We start from the raw sequence: 17,672 nt of genomic DNA, 5'->3' as shown, positions 1-17,672 counted from the left end.
CCAGGCCCAAATGCAGGAGCCAACGAGTCACTCGCTTATAGTGATTTCGTTATGAAAGCGGGTGCGATAAAGAACGTACTCATCTTTGCAATGGAAACCAATTTGTAGAGACGCTTCATTGCCCAAGGTGCAAACAAGATTTTCACCACGCTCACTAATGAGTTCTCAAAGGCACCGAGAACCATTACATATGAGCATACCTATCGCTTCTTTGATGCAAAACTCCATAAGGGCCAACCGGTTAGCCCACACATTCTTCACATGATTGAGAATGTCGAGAAGCTGGAGGCACTGAATTGTAAAATCAGTGAGAGCATTGTCATTGACCGAATGCTTCATTCTCTTCACGATGGTTTTGCCCTTTTCAGGGCGAACTACTACATGAGTGACTTGAAAAAGAGTTCTCATGAGCTACACTCCCTTCTCGTACAGACCGAGAAGGATATGAAATTGAGTGGGAGCATGAAGCAGGATGTTCTCACGATTTACAACAAAGGTAAAGGTAAGGGCAAGGCTCATGGCGACCTAGCTGTAGGTAAGCCAAAGTTTAAGAAGCCAGGAAACGGTAAGAGTGCGCCTAGTGAGACTAGTGGCTCACAGGGTAAGGCAAAGAGCAAGGGCGGTGACATAGAGTGCCACCATTGTCACAAGACTGGACATTGGAGGAGGAACTGTCCCGTCTACCGTGAGGACATCAAGGCAGGCCGCGTCGTTCCTGTTGGTATGTCATCTTATATTCATATGATTGAGATTAACCATGCAAGTTTTGAACTTGGGTACTTAATCTTGGTTGTGGTTCTCATCTGTGTAATCATTTGCGGGGCCTAAAGAACATCATACCTCTCGAAAAAGGTGATGTGGACTTGCGAGTCGGGAATGGAGCACGAGTTCTTCTCACGCCTCGAAGGAAACATATGTAATCCAACTCCCTAGTGGTTTTGAGTTATTTTTAAATAACTGTTACTATGTACCCAGTTTATCTAAGAACATTATTTCTGTTTCCGTACTTGCTAAAGACGGTTTTACATTTTCTTTTTTTTGGTGAAATGTGAGAATAAAATATATATCAAATGATAATTACAAATGATTATAAAGCCAACATAAATAAATTATCATTCTACTAGACGCATTTTTATAAACCAGTCTCTCTCAGCCTGTGTTAGGGTTGCTCTTTCCAAGCCTCGAACTCGTGACCTCATCTCATCCATAATCATCTTTGCCACACATTCAGGCCGTACCAAAACAGCCTCATTCTTACTTTTATTTCTCTGTTTCCAGACCTGGTAAAGTGCACTCAACATCATAGTTGACTGCACCCCTCTTTGTGCCTTTGTTCCCGTCCTCTGCTCACACCAGTGAACCACATTCCTCATGGGAAAATCCCACCTTGTTTGCCTGTTTAATTCTGTGATGACCCTTTTGCTATACGTACACTCAAAAAACAAGTGACCTGTAGTTTCTTCATCCACTCCACATAGGTAGCATTTGTCCTCTATATCCAATCCAAAGCTCTTCAGTCTAGCAACCGTGTTCAGAGCTTCATGAGCAATTAGCCACCCCAAAAATTGATGCTTGGGTATAGCCCATCTATTCCAGATTACTTTATACCAATTGACACAAGGCTTGTTCCCCTTAGACCAGTTATAACACCCAGCTGGTGTATAACCATCTTGCTGTACCTCCCATTTACCATCTGTATATCCAGCAGCCATTTCCTCTTTAACCTTGCAGATTCTTCTCCAAATCCAACTCGAATTCATGGTAGGGGAGTACTCCATCCACTCCTGTCCCTTTAGGTAGTTACAATGTACCCAATGCACCCAAATTGAATCCCTTTTCTCTGCAACCTAGTCAACAAGCCTACCTATCATGGCCTTGTTCCAAGTTTCCTGGTCTTTAAGTCCTAGTCCCCCTTCTTCCTTTGGTCTACATACAGTATCCCATCCCACAAGAGGAGATCTCCTCTAGTCTGCACTATTGTCCCAAAGGAAATTCCTGCAAACTGCCTCTATTCTCTTTATAATTCCTTTGGGTATGATAAAAATGGAAGCCCAATATGAGTGCAATGAATTAAGGACACTCCTCACAATGACAAGTCTCCCTGCATAAGAAAACTTCCTTGCTCCATATCCATGAATTCTTGAACAGATTTTATCCATCAGACATTCACAGTCTTGTCTTCCAATTCTGGTAGTTTGTATTGGCATCCCTAGATACTTGAAAGGAATGCATCCTTTAGTGAATACTGAAACCTGCAAGATTTCATTCTTTATCTGCTCAGGTACATTTCTGAAATAGGCATTTGATTTTTGAGCACTAACTTTCAGTCCACTTGCTTTAGAGAATGTAGCAAAGGACTTCAAAAGTAACATGATGGAATTGGCATCCCCCTTACTAAAAAGGAGAACATCATCTGCAAACATCAGACTGGTTAACCTTTGCTTTTTTGCATAGGGGATGAAATTTGAATTCATACTTTGAGGTAGCATATTGCAGAGTACGGGTCAAGTATTCCATATAAAGAGTGAAAATCAAAGGCGACAAAGGATCCCCCTGCCTGAGGCCCCTCTTGCCCTGAAAGTACCCAAACAATTCTCCATTTGCAGATAGGGAGTATGTAGTAGTGATGCACTGCATTAGCATTTCAATAAACTCAGATGAGAATTTGAGCTCCTCTAAAAGCTGCCCTACAAAAGCCCACTCCACTGTGTCATAAGCTTTCTGCAAATCTATCTTAAACAAACATCTTGGGGATGCATGAGGTCTTTCATATAATCTTATCAAATCCTGGCAAATAAGGATGTTCTCCTGAATGCTTCTTTGTTGGATGAAAGCACCTTGATTTTGTCCCACTAAATGTGGCAACACATCAGCAAGCCTGACACATAAAATTTTGGAAATGACCTTATACACTACATTACAGCAGGCTATAGGTCGAAATTGAAGTACACTCTTTGGCCTATCACCCTTAGGAATTAAGGTAAGAGTAGTAGAATTGAGCTGTTTAAGTAGCTACCTATGCTGAAAGAAGTCCTGAACAGCTCTTATAACATCCCCTCCAACCTCTCCCCAAGCATCTTTGAAGAACTTACTAGTGTAGCCATCTGGTCCAGGTGACTTAATATCAGGAATGCTAAACATTGCCTCTTTTACTTCCTCTCCTGTTACAGGTCTCCTCAGACTAGACCAGTGTGCATCATTACATACAGGGCCTTTGTTTATAATACTCCTATGAATCTTCTTTATGTCCTGGCTTGTTCCTAGCAAATTCTGATAGTATTCAAGAAAGGCATCCTGAACTTGCTCTTGGGTGTCACACATCTTACCCCTCATATCTTCTACCATAACCACCTTATTCATACTCCTCCTTTTCTTCAGCATGCAATGAAAATAAGAGCTGTTGACATCCCCTTCCTTAATCCATTCATGCTTGGATTTCTGAGACAGAAAGCTTTCCTTGGCCCTGGTTAACTCCTGTAATTGCAATGAGGCTTCATATTCTTCAGAGATAAGCTGCATATTAGTTGGATCTTTATTAATAACCTCTTGCATATCTTCCACCTGCTTCTGCAAGATACTAGCAGCATTCTTAATGTCACTGTATCCCTCCTTGTTCAATCTCTTTAACTCGGGTTTCAACTTCTTCAGATTCTTTGCCAGTCTGAACATAGGTGTGCCAGGACTACTGTTATCCTAGTTCTCTCTCACAATGGGTAAAAACTTCTTAGATCCACCCCACATATTGTAGTACTTGAAGCATCTCTTGCTTTGGCCTTGAGTAGAGCTTTTAAGAATACAGGGTGTATGATCAAAAATCCCCTCTGGCAGGAATTGTGCATACACATCAATGAAACTGTCACACCAGGCCTTATTCACCAGGAATCTATCAATCTTGTCAGTAAATCCTATCTTGAGGCTTCTGTTTATTATTCCATGTAAACAATGCCCCTACTGCAGTAATATCCATCACCCCACAGTCAGACACACACCTTCTAAATGGCTCCATCTCACTAGAGGGAGTACTTCCACCTACTCTCTCTGAAGCTGACAGGACACAATTAAAATCCCCTGCAACTGTCCATGGTCCTGATACAGTACAAGCAACCCGTCTCAAATTATCCCACAAAGGCTCTCTATCATGCATCCCATTAAAGGCATAGACCATAGTTAACCAAAAAGTCCTTCTATCCACCAAAGAATACACTTTCATATGGATATACTGAGCATTATACTCCAACACATTCACCCTAAAGAGACTAGGCTTCCAAACTACCCAAATGCGTCCACCAGAATGATAGCCATTATTAGTTGTGATACACCAATTAGAAAAAGTACTGGCAGCCTTAGTAAAGGCCTTATTCTTTATTTTGGTTTCTAGTAAACCAAACAAACCTATATTTTGAAATTGCAAAAAATAATTAACATCTCTTTGTTTTCCTACTCTATTCATCCCTCTAATGTTCCAAAAACCAATCCTATCCATTAGACAGATTAGGGCAAACCTCATTACCATTTTCTCCACTACTCTTCTTTGGCGGGGAAGCTGCTACCTCTTTATAGGAAAATGCTCCAAAAGTATCAGTACTATAGCCAGCTTGAACCACCTCTCTCGTGTGCATCTTTACCAGTCGTTTCAGAGGTGTTTGATGACCTACAGGAGATCTTCCTTCCACCTGGACAGGTTTATTAAGGCTCTGAATGACTGGTTTAACTGGTACAGGTGCAGGAACAGCCATGGTTTTATTAACCGGTCTCTAGACCTTTTTTTACAGGCTGTTGATTTATCTTCTTTTGTTCTCCTTTCCTACACTGCTCCTTTTCATGGCCCATTCCTTGACATATCGTGCATTTAACAGGCCTCCATTCATACTCGATGTCCACCTGCACTACCCCTCCATTTTCATCTTTAAATGATATGTTAGCAGGTAACTGCTGATCAACCATCAATTCCACCATTACCCGAGCATACCCTAATCTGGTACGCTCCTCCGTAGCCACATCACACTTGACATATTTACCAACAATATTAGTAATCTTAGATAAACTCTTGCCCCAGAACTTAATTGGTAACTTATGAATTTTGATCCATGCTGGAACAGATTTCACATCGTCCTTTTTCATTTCCAAATCTTTCTCCCATGCTTTTACTATCATTGGTTTATTGTCAAATAAATAATGACCTGATGCAAGCACCTTTTCTTTCATCTCCATTGTTTTGAACCTAACCAAGAAGATCCCGTTTGGCATAAAAGAGATTTTTTCAATGTTGAATTTTGTCCATATCCTCCTTATGAAACCCTCAACTATCTCCCAAGGAGGATTGGCTCCTAGGATAAAGCATATCACTGCCTGCTTCCAATAATCAATTTCGTCTGCAACATCCTCAGGCTGAATTTGCAACAAATCCTCAGTCTCTGTTTTATCGTCCTTTTCTCGATCTTCACTCCTCTGTTCCAAACTATCACTAACATATTCTTCCTCCTCCTCACTGTCAACTATTCCCTCATCTGTTTCATCCTCCTCTTCAGTCTCCACTACCAATTCAGGGATTCCCACAATATCATGTACATTTTTGGTTCTCCTTTCCTCTTCAACATTTGGTCCAGAGGACACGGCATTAGGGTTACTACTATCCATTATTTCTTCTTCCTCAACTTCTGTTTCATCACTTTTAGGCTTAACAGGAATACTTCTTCCTCTTAAGTTCATCTCTCGCTGCTTTTGTTGGCTAGATTTCCTAGCCATCAGTTTGAAAATCAATGGCGGCACGGAATTGTTAATCGCTCATTCTCTCTCTATCTCTAGGTTTTTTTGTTTTTTTGTTTCTTTTTTTGGTTTTACATTTTCAATAAAGGATAATAGTTGTATTTTCTCTTTTAATGAAATGATTTATGGCAAAGCAGTTTCCATGAATGAAATTTATATCTTAGATCAAACCACGGAAGTATTACACATGAATAATAAGAAATTAAAGGTTGGTGACAAAGATCAAACCTATCTATGGCATTGTCGGATGGGACACATAAATGAGAAACGCGTGAAGAAACTCGTCGATAATAGGACTATTCCCGCATTCGATTTTTCTACATATGGCACGTGTGAATCATGTCTCATTGGCAAGATGACTCGAATTTCTTTCAAAGGTGTTGGAATGCGCGCTAGTGACCTATTAGGACTCATACATACGGACGTATGTGGACCTATTTCAATTACCGCTAGAGATGGCTATAGATATTTTATCACTTTCACGGACGATTTGAGTAGATACGGATATGTCTACTTAATGAAGCATAAAAGTGAGTCCTTTGAGAAATTCAAGGAATACCAGTATAGGGTACAGAACCAACTGGGTAGAAAGATTAAAGCACTCCGTTCAGATCGGGGTGGCGAATATCTTTCAAATGAGTTTGATCAACACCTGAAAGACTGTGGAATCGTTTTGCAGTTAACTCCACCTGGAACACTTCAATTGAATGGTGTGTCCGAACGGAGAAATTGAACCTTACTTGACATGGTTCGATCCATGATGAGTCACACGGTAGTGCCTGATTCATTATGGGGTTATGCTCTTTTGTCAGCCGCTCTTATACTTAACCGAAGTCCGACTAAAGCTGTCAACAAGACTCCATATGAAATGTGGAAGGGAACGGTCCCCAACTTGTCCTTTATTCGGGTTTGGGGCTGCGAGGCTTATGTCAAGTGGAGACACGAGGATAAGCTCGGCCCGCGATCAGTCAAGACATACTTTATAGGTTATCCAAAAGGAACATTTGGTCATTACTTCTATTCGCCTACCGAACATCGAGTTTTTGTTGCGGCTAGTACGACGTTCTTAGAGAAAGAATTTCTCGAGAACAAGTCGAGTAATAGAACCTTCGAGCCGTCGGAGATTCCAGAACCAACAACCGAGGAACAGATGGAGGAAGCTGTACCTTCAACTGATGATACGGTTAATATTCCTGAGGAACCTAGGAGGTCGGGTAGAGACTCTCATCCTCCGGACAGATACATAGGTATGGTCGAGGAGAATGACGTTTTACTTCTAGAAAGTAATGAACCCGCAACCTTTAAAGGTGCTATGGCCTATTCCGACTCAAAGCTATGTCTTGAAGCCATGTAATCCGAGATGGACTCCATGTATGAGAATAACGTATGGGGTCTAGTTGATTTACCTAATAAGGTAAAACCTCTACAGTGCAAATGGCTTTACAAAATAAAGCGTTCTGTAGAAGCGCAACCAGATATATATAAGGCACGACTTGTGGCAAAAGGTTTCACTCAAGTGCACGGATTGCATTATGATGAGATTTTAGCACCTGTAGTCATGCTACGTTCCATTCGGATAATATTAGCGATTGCCGCATTTCATGAGTATGAAATTTGGCAAATGGATGTGAAAACCGCCTTCTTAAACGGTTATTTGGAGGAAGAGTTGTACATGGTGCAACCCGAAGGTTTCATAGATCTTGAGCATCCTAAGAAAGTATGCAAGCTTAAGCGTTCCATTTATGGACTTAAGCAAGCTTCTCGAAGTTGGAATCATCGTTTCGACCAAGTGATAAAAGAGTATGGCTTCACTCGATCGGTCGAGGAACCATGCTTATATATCAAGTCGAGTGGGAGCAAGATTGTATTCTTGATATTGTATGTCGATGACATACTCTTGATTGGGAATGACATTCCTCTCCTATCTTCGGTTAAAGAATGGTTGAAGAACCATTTCCAGATGAAAGATCTGGGTGAGGCACAGCGCATTTTGGGAATCCGTATCTACCGAGATAGATCACGACGGATGTTATCACTTAGTCAGGAGTCTTATTTGGATAAGGTTCTTGAGAGGTTCAGCATGACCAATTCCAAGAAGGGGAACCTTCCTATGACGACTGGGATGTAGTTGAGCAAGTCTCAGTCACCCACGACGCCTGAAGGGATAGAGCGCATGAGTCGTGTTCCTTATGCATGTGCAATAGGATCGATCATGTATGCCATGATATGCACACGTCCAGACGTGGCATATGCATTGAGTATGACGAGTCGGTACCAAAAGACTCTAGGTGAAACACACTGGATAGCAGTCAAAAATATCCTCAAGTACCTACGGAGGACTAAGGATTGGGTATTGACTTATGGAGGTGATACTAAGCTATGCGCAACAGGTTACGCAGATGCTAGCTTCCAAACGGATCGAGATGATTCAAAATCTCAGTCCGGGTTCGTCTTCACTCTTAATGGTGTTGCGGTCAGCTGGAAGAGTTCCAAACAGAGTGTTGTAGCAGATTCTACTACTGAATCCGAGTACTATGCCACTTCGGAGGCATCAAAGGAAGCGATATGGATGCGTCAATTCTTACAAGGGCTTTCGGTAGTTCCTAGTTCGAATGACCCGATCACCATCTATTGTGACAATAGAGGTGCCATCTTCCAGGCTAAGGAGCCAAAGTCTAGCAACAAATCTAGACATGTACTTCGGAAAGCTCACCTGATCGGTGATTACGTGGAGCAAGAAGAGATTGTGATTGACAAGATTGCGACGGATGATAACATCGTGGATCCTCTCACCAAACCATTGAATTATGATAAGCATGTAGGGCATGTTAATTCCATGGGAATTAAACATGTTCCTGAGTTGTAGTACTTGATTATGGATTTGATACATTATCTTTTTCATATACTATTTATAACTTCATCGTCTTATATATAATATTTTGTTTTCATGTGTATTGAACTGACAACTTTGAACGCCACAAAGTGAACTGAATTACATTATATTTTTTTTGGTCCGTAATCGCCAATGTGAGCTGATAACTCCGGCTATTATATTGTGCAGTCGATTGATGGTGGGTTCAACGAGCCATAAGTCAAACGGTTGACTGATCGATCACAGATGCGAGATTATGACGATACCTCGTAGGACAACTTTTTGTGACAACGTAATGGAGTCCTAAATGTTTAAAACATTGGGTGCCAGGTCGTGGATAGGACATCCATTATGTTCCTAGAGTCGATTCTTTTGACTATCGACTGTCTCTTGAGATTAAAGCAGTTTTTGAGTGACTTTGGTTTCTTTCTCACGGTCTGCCGTAACTGGAGGCTAAGTAGATTCTTTCTGGGTCATTTCATACTGTGCTTACATCTGCAGGATTCGAGTTGAGGAAAATATCCAACCCTTATCAGGTATAGTTATTTCTCAGGGCCACTCGAGGAGTTGTAACTGAAATGCATGGCCATGCTCGAATGTTGATTCGTTTATCAGTTAAGTTACTCTCTAGTCGGGGAAACCACTCTTGATATTGATCGCTTATAAAATACGACCTTTGTGAATTCGGATTTGCAAATTGTTTTACATTGAGTGGGAGAAATTTTATAGGATATGTGAATCGGTTATCGCACATACACTTGTGAGGACAAGTGGGAGTTTGTTGGAGCTTGTGTCCTCCACAAATTAGTGTGATAACATTTGTAAATCTCTTACAGGTTCACAAGGGTATACTTCATATATTTAATCAGTTGATTAACGTTTACCTAATAACGGTTGGCTTGCTAGAAAGTTTGACGTTATTATCATACAGATGGCGATGACCAACTGGTCCCTAAAGGTCACACCTATAGGATGTGTTTGAGAAATGTGGTTATAGAAATATAATCATATTGATGCCCAAAATGACTAAAAAGTTAGTAAATGTGTTGATGAGATAATTATTTAATGAAAATTAAATAATCTTAGTTGAGACAAATTAACTGTCAATTCGTAAATTAAATATAATAAGTTATATTTAATTAAATATATGTATTGTTAGCTTGGACGAATTAATCTGTTAATTCGTAATTAAATATAATCAGTTATATTTAATATCAACAAGATGAGTGTATCATAGTGGTAATAGTGAGGGTACACATACCAAGAGGTCATGGGTTCGATCCTCACTAGATGACAATTTAACACATTTTATATATTTTTGGAAAGACCAAAAATAAGGAGAATATACTTCTTATTTCGGTCAGTTAGGCCGAAATTAGGAAAGATTTATTCTTTCCTAATTGACTCCAAATTTCGGTCAGTATAAGAAAGAAAGGGAGAGAATTATTCTACCCTAATTCTTTTCTTGACCTAGCCTCTCTCTCTCTCATCAGAAAAAACACAAAACAACTAAATTTTACAGAAAATTTTAGATCGATTCTAGCACAATCAATAGGGCATATCTCATATTGTCTTGGGTGCAACTGATAGGCGAATATCAATTTTGATATTGTTCTTAGGCCAATTTTGCTAGGACCGAAGGTTAATTCTGAATCATTTATACTTTGTTTATGTTTTTTGTTTATGACTATTGATCATCACTGTTAAATTCGTTATAATCCTTCAATATAAAGGGAAGTATACAGATTATTTCCCACATCCTACGTATTCGCGTGTGTGCGAAATCAAACCAGATCGTAGTTCTGAGTGTGTGTGCAATGGGTTGCAAATTGAAGGTTTGAAAATTGAATGTGTGTGGGGGTGTGGTTGTGCCCTTGTAATAGGACTGCCTACGTATTCGCGTGTTTGCGAAATCAAACCGGATCGTAGTTCGGAATGTGTGTGCCTAAGTGAGTTGTTAGGACCTTAAAGTGATTTTGAGGGGTATAGTTGTGTCCTTGAAGGACTGCCTACGTATTCACGTGATGTGAAATCAAACCAGATCGTAGTTTTGAATGTGTGCCTAAGCGAGTTGTCAGGACCTTAAAGTGTGAGGGTCACGACGGTAAAGTCCATTTGGTGACTCGCCTGAATGTGCGCCTAAGCGAGTTGTTAGGACCTTAAAGTGTGAGGGTCACGACGGTAAACTCCGTTTGGTGACTCGAGAAATTGATTTGAGATAATTCTTCCTTGATCATGAATCGAAGAAATGTAATTTGTGAAAATGTCCCTTATCATGTGAGCACACTAAAAAGTGGACCCTAAGGTTAGACTAGGTATGTCCCGTTCTCGGTAGCAAAGCATTCGAGGACTCCGTATCTGGGTCAGGGTGAAAATGGCTTCGACATTATGGAATGTGGAGCTTGGTAATAATAGGTTCGTTTGACAGATAAAAATCTAGAGCTGAGGGTCACGACGGTGAATTTCATTTGGTGAGTCGAAAGTTGATTGGATAGAAATCCCTCTTGATCATGAATCGAAGAGGCATAATTTGTGAAAAGGTTTCTTGTTACGTGAGCATACTAAAAAGTGGTCTCTAAGAATGAAATGTGCATGTCCCTTTCTAGGGAGCAATGTTTTTTGAAGACTCCGTATCTGGGTCAAGGTGAAAATGGCTTCGACATTATGGAATGTGAAGCTTGGTAATAAGAGGTTTGTTTGACAGAAAAAAATCTGAAGTTTGTATTTTGTGGTGTTTAGGTCGGTGGGTTACGGCTTGTAATGTGGTGCGAAATGGGGTCTTAGACTTGATGTGGCCTGAGCACGAAATGGTTGGTAAATAAAAGTGGGTTCAGAATCCCATGTCTGGACCTTAAAGGTTAAGGTGAGATATTTTGAGCTTGAGTAGGGGAATCACCAGAATCCTAGATATGTCTCCCTATAGCAATCTCTAGAAGGACTTAGGGGTGAAGCAGTTTTGATTATGATCTCGAGGGGAATCCCCAAGATCCTAGATAGGATTCCCTGTAGCAGTCTCTAGAAGGACTTAGGGGTGAAGCAGTTTTGGTTATGATCTTGAGGGGAATCCCTAAGATCCTTGATACGTCTCACTATAACAGTCTCTGGAAGAACTTAAGGGTGAAGCAGTTTTGGTTATGATCTTGAGGGGAATCCCCAAGATCCTTGATAGGTCTCCCTATAACAGTCTCTGGAAGGAATTAAGGGTGAAGAAAGGTTGGGTTTGTTGTAAGTTGACGAGTCTTGAGCTATCATTTTAGCTCTTTGACATCAGGTTTTGGTATTTTTGCATTTTTTACTTGTTGGTCTTGGAGTTTGGAGGGAAGAAACGTTGGTCATGGGCTTTGGACTTGTTGGTCCTGGATTTGGTGTTTTGGACTGACTTGTTTGGTGTTTTGGACTTGTCGGTCCGGGATTTGGTGTGTTGGACTCGTTGGTCCTGGGATTTGGACTTGTTGGTCCTGGACTTGGTATTTTGTACTCACTTGTCCAGGATTTTGGGTGTTGCATGCTTTCTTTGGATTTTGCCTTTTTGAGAAAAGGGTTTCAATCTTATTTTGTTTTGATTTTGGTTTGGGTCTTGGCCGTGACGTTGGGCGAGTAGCCTTTGGCTTTGGCTTTCACTTTTGTTTTTGCTTTGACTTTGACTTTGGCTATGGCCTTGAGTGAATTGCTTTTGGCTTTGGTTTTTGCTTTGGCCTTGAGCTTTGGCTTTGGGTGAATGGATATTGGCTGGAGCCTTTGATTTTTGGCATTTCGCTTTGGCTTTGGGTGAAAGGATATTAGCTTGGGCCTTTGATTTTGGCCTTTCGTTTTGGCTTTTGGTGAATGGCTATTGGCTTGGGCTTTGATTTTGGCCTTGGCTCTGGTTTTGCTTTGGCTTTGGTTTTTGATTTATTGGTTCTTTGGCGTCCTTCATTCGAGGCAGGTAAAGGTGCAAACGGGGATGTACATGTTGGTGAGAGGTTGATATTTGGTGATGGGATGTTTTTTTGGGGAATGGGCTTGCCTTCCGTCATTGATCATGAACAAGGAGATGTTCTGGTTTGTTATCTAGGTTCGTCGTAGGATCCCTTTGATAGAAGCTCGTTCTAAATCGGGTGCTAATGAAAGGTTTCTATTGCCAGACATGGAATAGGTAAAGCAAATGGACACGGAGTTTCGAGTCCTCCGCTTACTCGGTACGGAACGTCACTCGAGTATACTCACGTTGAATTGGAACATATTGTTTGTTTTAAATCAATTCTCAAATCAATTCTCGTTGTCAACGGGAAATGGTAAAGGGGAGAATATATGATAGTTGGAAATTGTGCTGTTATTTAGATAAATAAGAGGTTAGCACAGACTCGATGGATACATGTGACTCATGGGGACAGCCCCCAGTTGTCATTTAGGAATAAAAAGGACAAACGCTAGGATAGATATGAGAAAGCTTAAGACTCGGACTCGGACTCGGACTCAATCGTAGATACGAACTTCCAATCATCATGTTCCTCCTCGAAGGTCTCCTCCGTAACATCCAGCAGCTTGAATGTCTGGTCTTGAGCATTGACCCACTTGAGCACTTCACTCTCGTTGTTGGGAATGATATGAGGACAATAGTCCATGAGGCTCTCATCTCCTTGCAGAAAGAGATGTTCAGGAGGGTTGTTTTCATCACTTGGTTAGCCTAGGGATGGAGCCATCAGTTCATGGTTGTCGATCATATTTTGAAAAACATGTTTCAGTTTGAAGCATGTTTCAGTGTCATGACCCTTTCCTTGATGATATTGGCAATAGGCACTGCCGTCCCAGAAACGGGTTCTCCTGCATTCAGACAGGTCCGGAGTGGGCCCGATTAGTTGTAGTTTCCCTTCAGTCATAAGATTTTGAAGAGCCGCGGCATAGGTTGTGTTGAGGTTGGTGAATGTCCTTTGAGAACGTTCAACCTTGCTGTTTGGCTTGAGACATTCAAAAGGATTGTCTTGACTGTGAGGTGCAATTATGATTTTGCCAGCTTTAATCATATCTTGAATGGTATGCTTGAGTTTGAAACAGGTTTCGGTGTCATGGCCCTTGCCTTGATGATATTGGCAATAGGCATTACCATCCCAGAATCGGGTTCTTTTGTGTTCAGGTTTGTCCGGAGTCGGACCAATGGGTTGGAGCATTCCTTCTTAAGCAAGTATCTCCATAGCGGTGTTGGAATATGTGTCCTCCGACAATAATGCGATCACGACTGTTGATCATGATGATCACATGTTTAAATCTCATTATAAAGAATACAATTGGGAAGTAATATTTTTTACTGTCAACTGATCAACATATATCGGTAATGATTGGCTGACTAGAGTTTGACATTACTGTCGTGTGACGTTGGTGATCAGTTGATCCCCTAGGTCATACCTAAAGGATAACACTCTTAATTGATCATTTAATTAATCGTATAATTTTACGAGTTAATTAAATTACTTGAAAATTGACGGATGATTTTGGAAGTAAAATTTACGTATCACATTGAAATTGATTAAAATGAGATACGGTCTGAGTAATCGAATTGTATCATTACTCAGATAAAATTATTGTTTAAGGAAACAATTAAATTTAAATGAATTATTATAAATACAAATTGTTGTGATTTATAATTGGTAAAATATTTTGGCACAAGTAATTGTGAATTACTAAGTCGATTTTTGTATGTGACGTATTTTTAATAATAATACGTTGATTTTTAATATGTTAAAAATGCACAACAAATTTATGCAACATATGACATGTGACATATTGACAATTGACAAAGATAAAATGGAATCCATTTTATCTCCATTTGGCCGAAATAGTGGGAGGATTTAACATATATTTTATGTTGATTAAAGTTAATGGAAAACATGATTATGTAAACCTATTGCTAGCCATGCACACCTACATATTCTTGTGAAGGTAACCATGAGCATGCATTGGCTCTATTTTTCCTCCACTCCCATCGGTTTTGGGAAGAGAAATCCATGAGATTTTTCTTCTTATTTTTGCCTAATATTCACTTAAAAATAACTAGTGATATTATTCATTCATATCATCTAAAAACAAGAGTTTTAGAAAGAGAAAAAAATTTCCTCTATCATTCCTCTCTCAACCGGTTTTGGGTGAGATAACCAAATATTTTTTGGGTCAATTTTTCTATACAAAATTAATATTATCTAGTATACATTATATTAATTTTATTAAGAGTGTGTCTTGGGTATAAATCCTTGGGAGAGATCCTACACTTGGGTCTTTGTTCATCCAAAAGGAAAGCTCAAGAACAAAAGAGAAGGAGATCTCTTTTGTGCCCACATGAACCGAAATTCCAATGTAAGGATTAATTCTTCTTTACTTTGTTAAATAGTTTGCATGCATAAGATCACTTGTTAATTTTATGACAAATTAAAATGGAACATATATGAATATTTTAGTATATAGATCTACTTTTCCTTCAATTGGTATCAGAGCCATGGTTGTTTGCATGCAAATCGGTTAAAAGTTTTTCCGAGTTATAAAGATTAACATATAAAACTTGTAAAATTTGTGTTATTATGATATATCACGAAATTAATTCATGCATGTTAAAATTTCTGGTCCTAAAATGTTTTAGGATATTTTGGTTAATTTACGGATTTTTATTGTTCATATTATACAATAATGGCATTTAAATATGATTTTATGAGTAAAAATGTCATTTTCGGTCTAAAATTATCTATAATTCGAATTTTCCAGTAATTTTTGGAAATGTTTCACATATATTATTTTGAGATAACCTGTAAAGTTTCATAATTTTTGGACATGTTATGCTCGACAAATGGATTTTTCATTATTAAATTCGGATTTAGGTGAAAAATAGGTTAATATGAGATAAATTTCGAATCTGGTCATAGAAATTTAGTATGTTGTCACATACAACTTTAAAAGATGTGTGTAAAATAATGGGCTATAGTGAAGTGTTTTTGCATGATTTATGGATTTTTGAAGAAAAATGGCATGAATAGTGACTTAATTAATGAAAAAATTAATAAAACATACTCTATGACTAAAGAAAAACATCATATGTTGCATTTTATTATCTTTTTTAGATCTAAAATTGAAAAGTTAATGTATATAATTTTTCACATGTTTTTATGATTATTTTGGTTAAAACCGATAAACCGCAACATTGTTTTTCCGGATAAATTTCGAAATTTTTAACCAAAGTTTTTTGAACATTATGAGTTTCATGGTATTTGTCCATAATGTTCATGAGTTTAAATTTCAAATTTTGAATTTATTTGAAATTTTTGTGATTTATTTGAAGTTTATAGCTTATTTTTATAATTTTAAGTCCATTAATGAACAATTTTTATAAATATGAGTTAATTATGGTCAAATTATTAGTGAAGACTAAATTTTGAGTCCTAAGAGGTTAGGGTAATTAACTTATGCATAAATATGAATTTATGTAATTTTTGTGATTATAAAATGTTGAAATCACGCAAATCCGTAAAAACCGAGTAATATACGATATTGGCTAATTAAAGGCGATTTAGCATTAAAATTGGGCATGTTCATACATATTATAATGCTGCATTTTCTTTATGATTGTCATAATTTAATTTATGTAATTTTTGAATTATGTAATTTTACTTAGTATGGCCTTAGTTTTTAATTGGTATTTCCCGAAATGTATGAGAATATCGATTCGGTTGTAATTTTTATTGTGATCTCGTATCACCGTCTTGTAATTTAATAAATTTATTTTATTTTATCTTAGTTACAAATGTATAATATGAAATTATGTAATTTGCTATGTAATTTAATTTATCTCGGAGTTCCCAAAGACGGATTTCTTCAAGATGGCGATACATAAAGACGGTGTTACCTCGAGATGCGTGCCACAACCGAAGTTCAAGGGACCAATGGAGTTGGTTTCCGAATATGTAATAGTTAAATAGTTTTTCTATTTTAGGAAAGGCCATACTAGGATTTATTTTATGCTTGCATTTTATTTTATGTCACATGCATCGCTAAATCGCCATAACTAAAACATGCATCTTCTTTCATCGAGTTTATCGACCGTGTCAATTAAAATTATCGTAGTTCACCGCTTTAGTTCACTTAAAACGTGATAGATAATAAATTGACATGACCTCTCGCTAAAACAATTAATTGAGACATAGCCTTACCAAATAGTAGAAACCATGAAAACCTATTTCGCGAGGGAGTGCACTCGGCCCTACCGGGGTACAAAACTTGTTACGTAGGGGAAGTGGGTGATAAATGTCTATCCACCGAATTAATGTTGATAAGGGATGAATCGGCCCTACCGTGCCCAAGTTGATGTGGATTTGGATCATGGACACATTTATTCGAAATTTAGATTGAACTCAACAAAAGTTTTTGATAAGGGATGTATCGGCCACACCGTGCCCTTTTCGGATGTGTTTTGGGCTAAAGATAATTGTTAATGTAATATTATCGACCAAGAGTTCTAAAAGTAGAATCGATTAAACGTTAATCCACCGAGTTATATTGATAAAGGATGTATCGGCCCTACCGTGCCTAAATCGATATGAATTTGGGTCTTGGAATCATTTATTATAGTTGGGTAGAGGTCACTATATAAATGTTCATATCTTGTTAATTTGCAAGTATGATTTAAAAAGACAAATGTTAATATTTCCTTTTCCTCCATATTTGTAGTTCATTACAATGAATCCATCAAATGCTACCGCACCGATAACTATTGAGTCTTACCGCAATGTTTTTGACGACGTTTGCTCCAACAATGATTTCGACACTACTAGAGAACTTCATTTTGGGATAGGTTCGGATGGAAACCTTAACTTCATCACTTCTTCTAAACCACCTACTACTACTAGACCTCGTGTGAGTCCGTCTCAGGAAGACTACCTCATACAATCTATAGGGTCTTTGTCTCTGGAAGATAAAGATGCCAAAACTAGTGGGAGCTCAAGCAATCAAGTTCTTGCTTCAAAGGGCAAAAGGTTCAAGAAGAAGGAAAGAAAATCAAAACTTGAAGCAAGTTAAT

At 38.7% G+C, this 17,672-nt stretch overlaps 1 protein-coding gene across 1 annotated transcript; it reads right to left on the bottom strand.

Moving 5' to 3' along the window:
* Window positions 1-1,112: 1,112 nt before the first annotated feature.
* LOC141632922 (uncharacterized) lies at window positions 1,113-1,778 on the bottom strand. The gene has a single exon (XM_074445421.1). The coding sequence runs from the start codon at window positions 1,776-1,778 to the stop codon at window positions 1,113-1,115; it is 666 nt and encodes a 221-aa protein (XP_074301522.1).
* Window positions 1,779-17,672: the final 15,894 nt, after the last annotated feature.

This window comes from Silene latifolia, chromosome Y (genome assembly GCF_048544455.1).
Source record: "Silene latifolia isolate original U9 population chromosome Y, ASM4854445v1, whole genome shotgun sequence".
Taxonomy (NCBI): Eukaryota; Viridiplantae; Streptophyta; class Magnoliopsida; order Caryophyllales; family Caryophyllaceae; genus Silene; species Silene latifolia.
The sequence above is the reverse complement of the archived record's forward strand: the minus strand, read 5'-3'. Positions and strand labels throughout refer to the sequence as shown.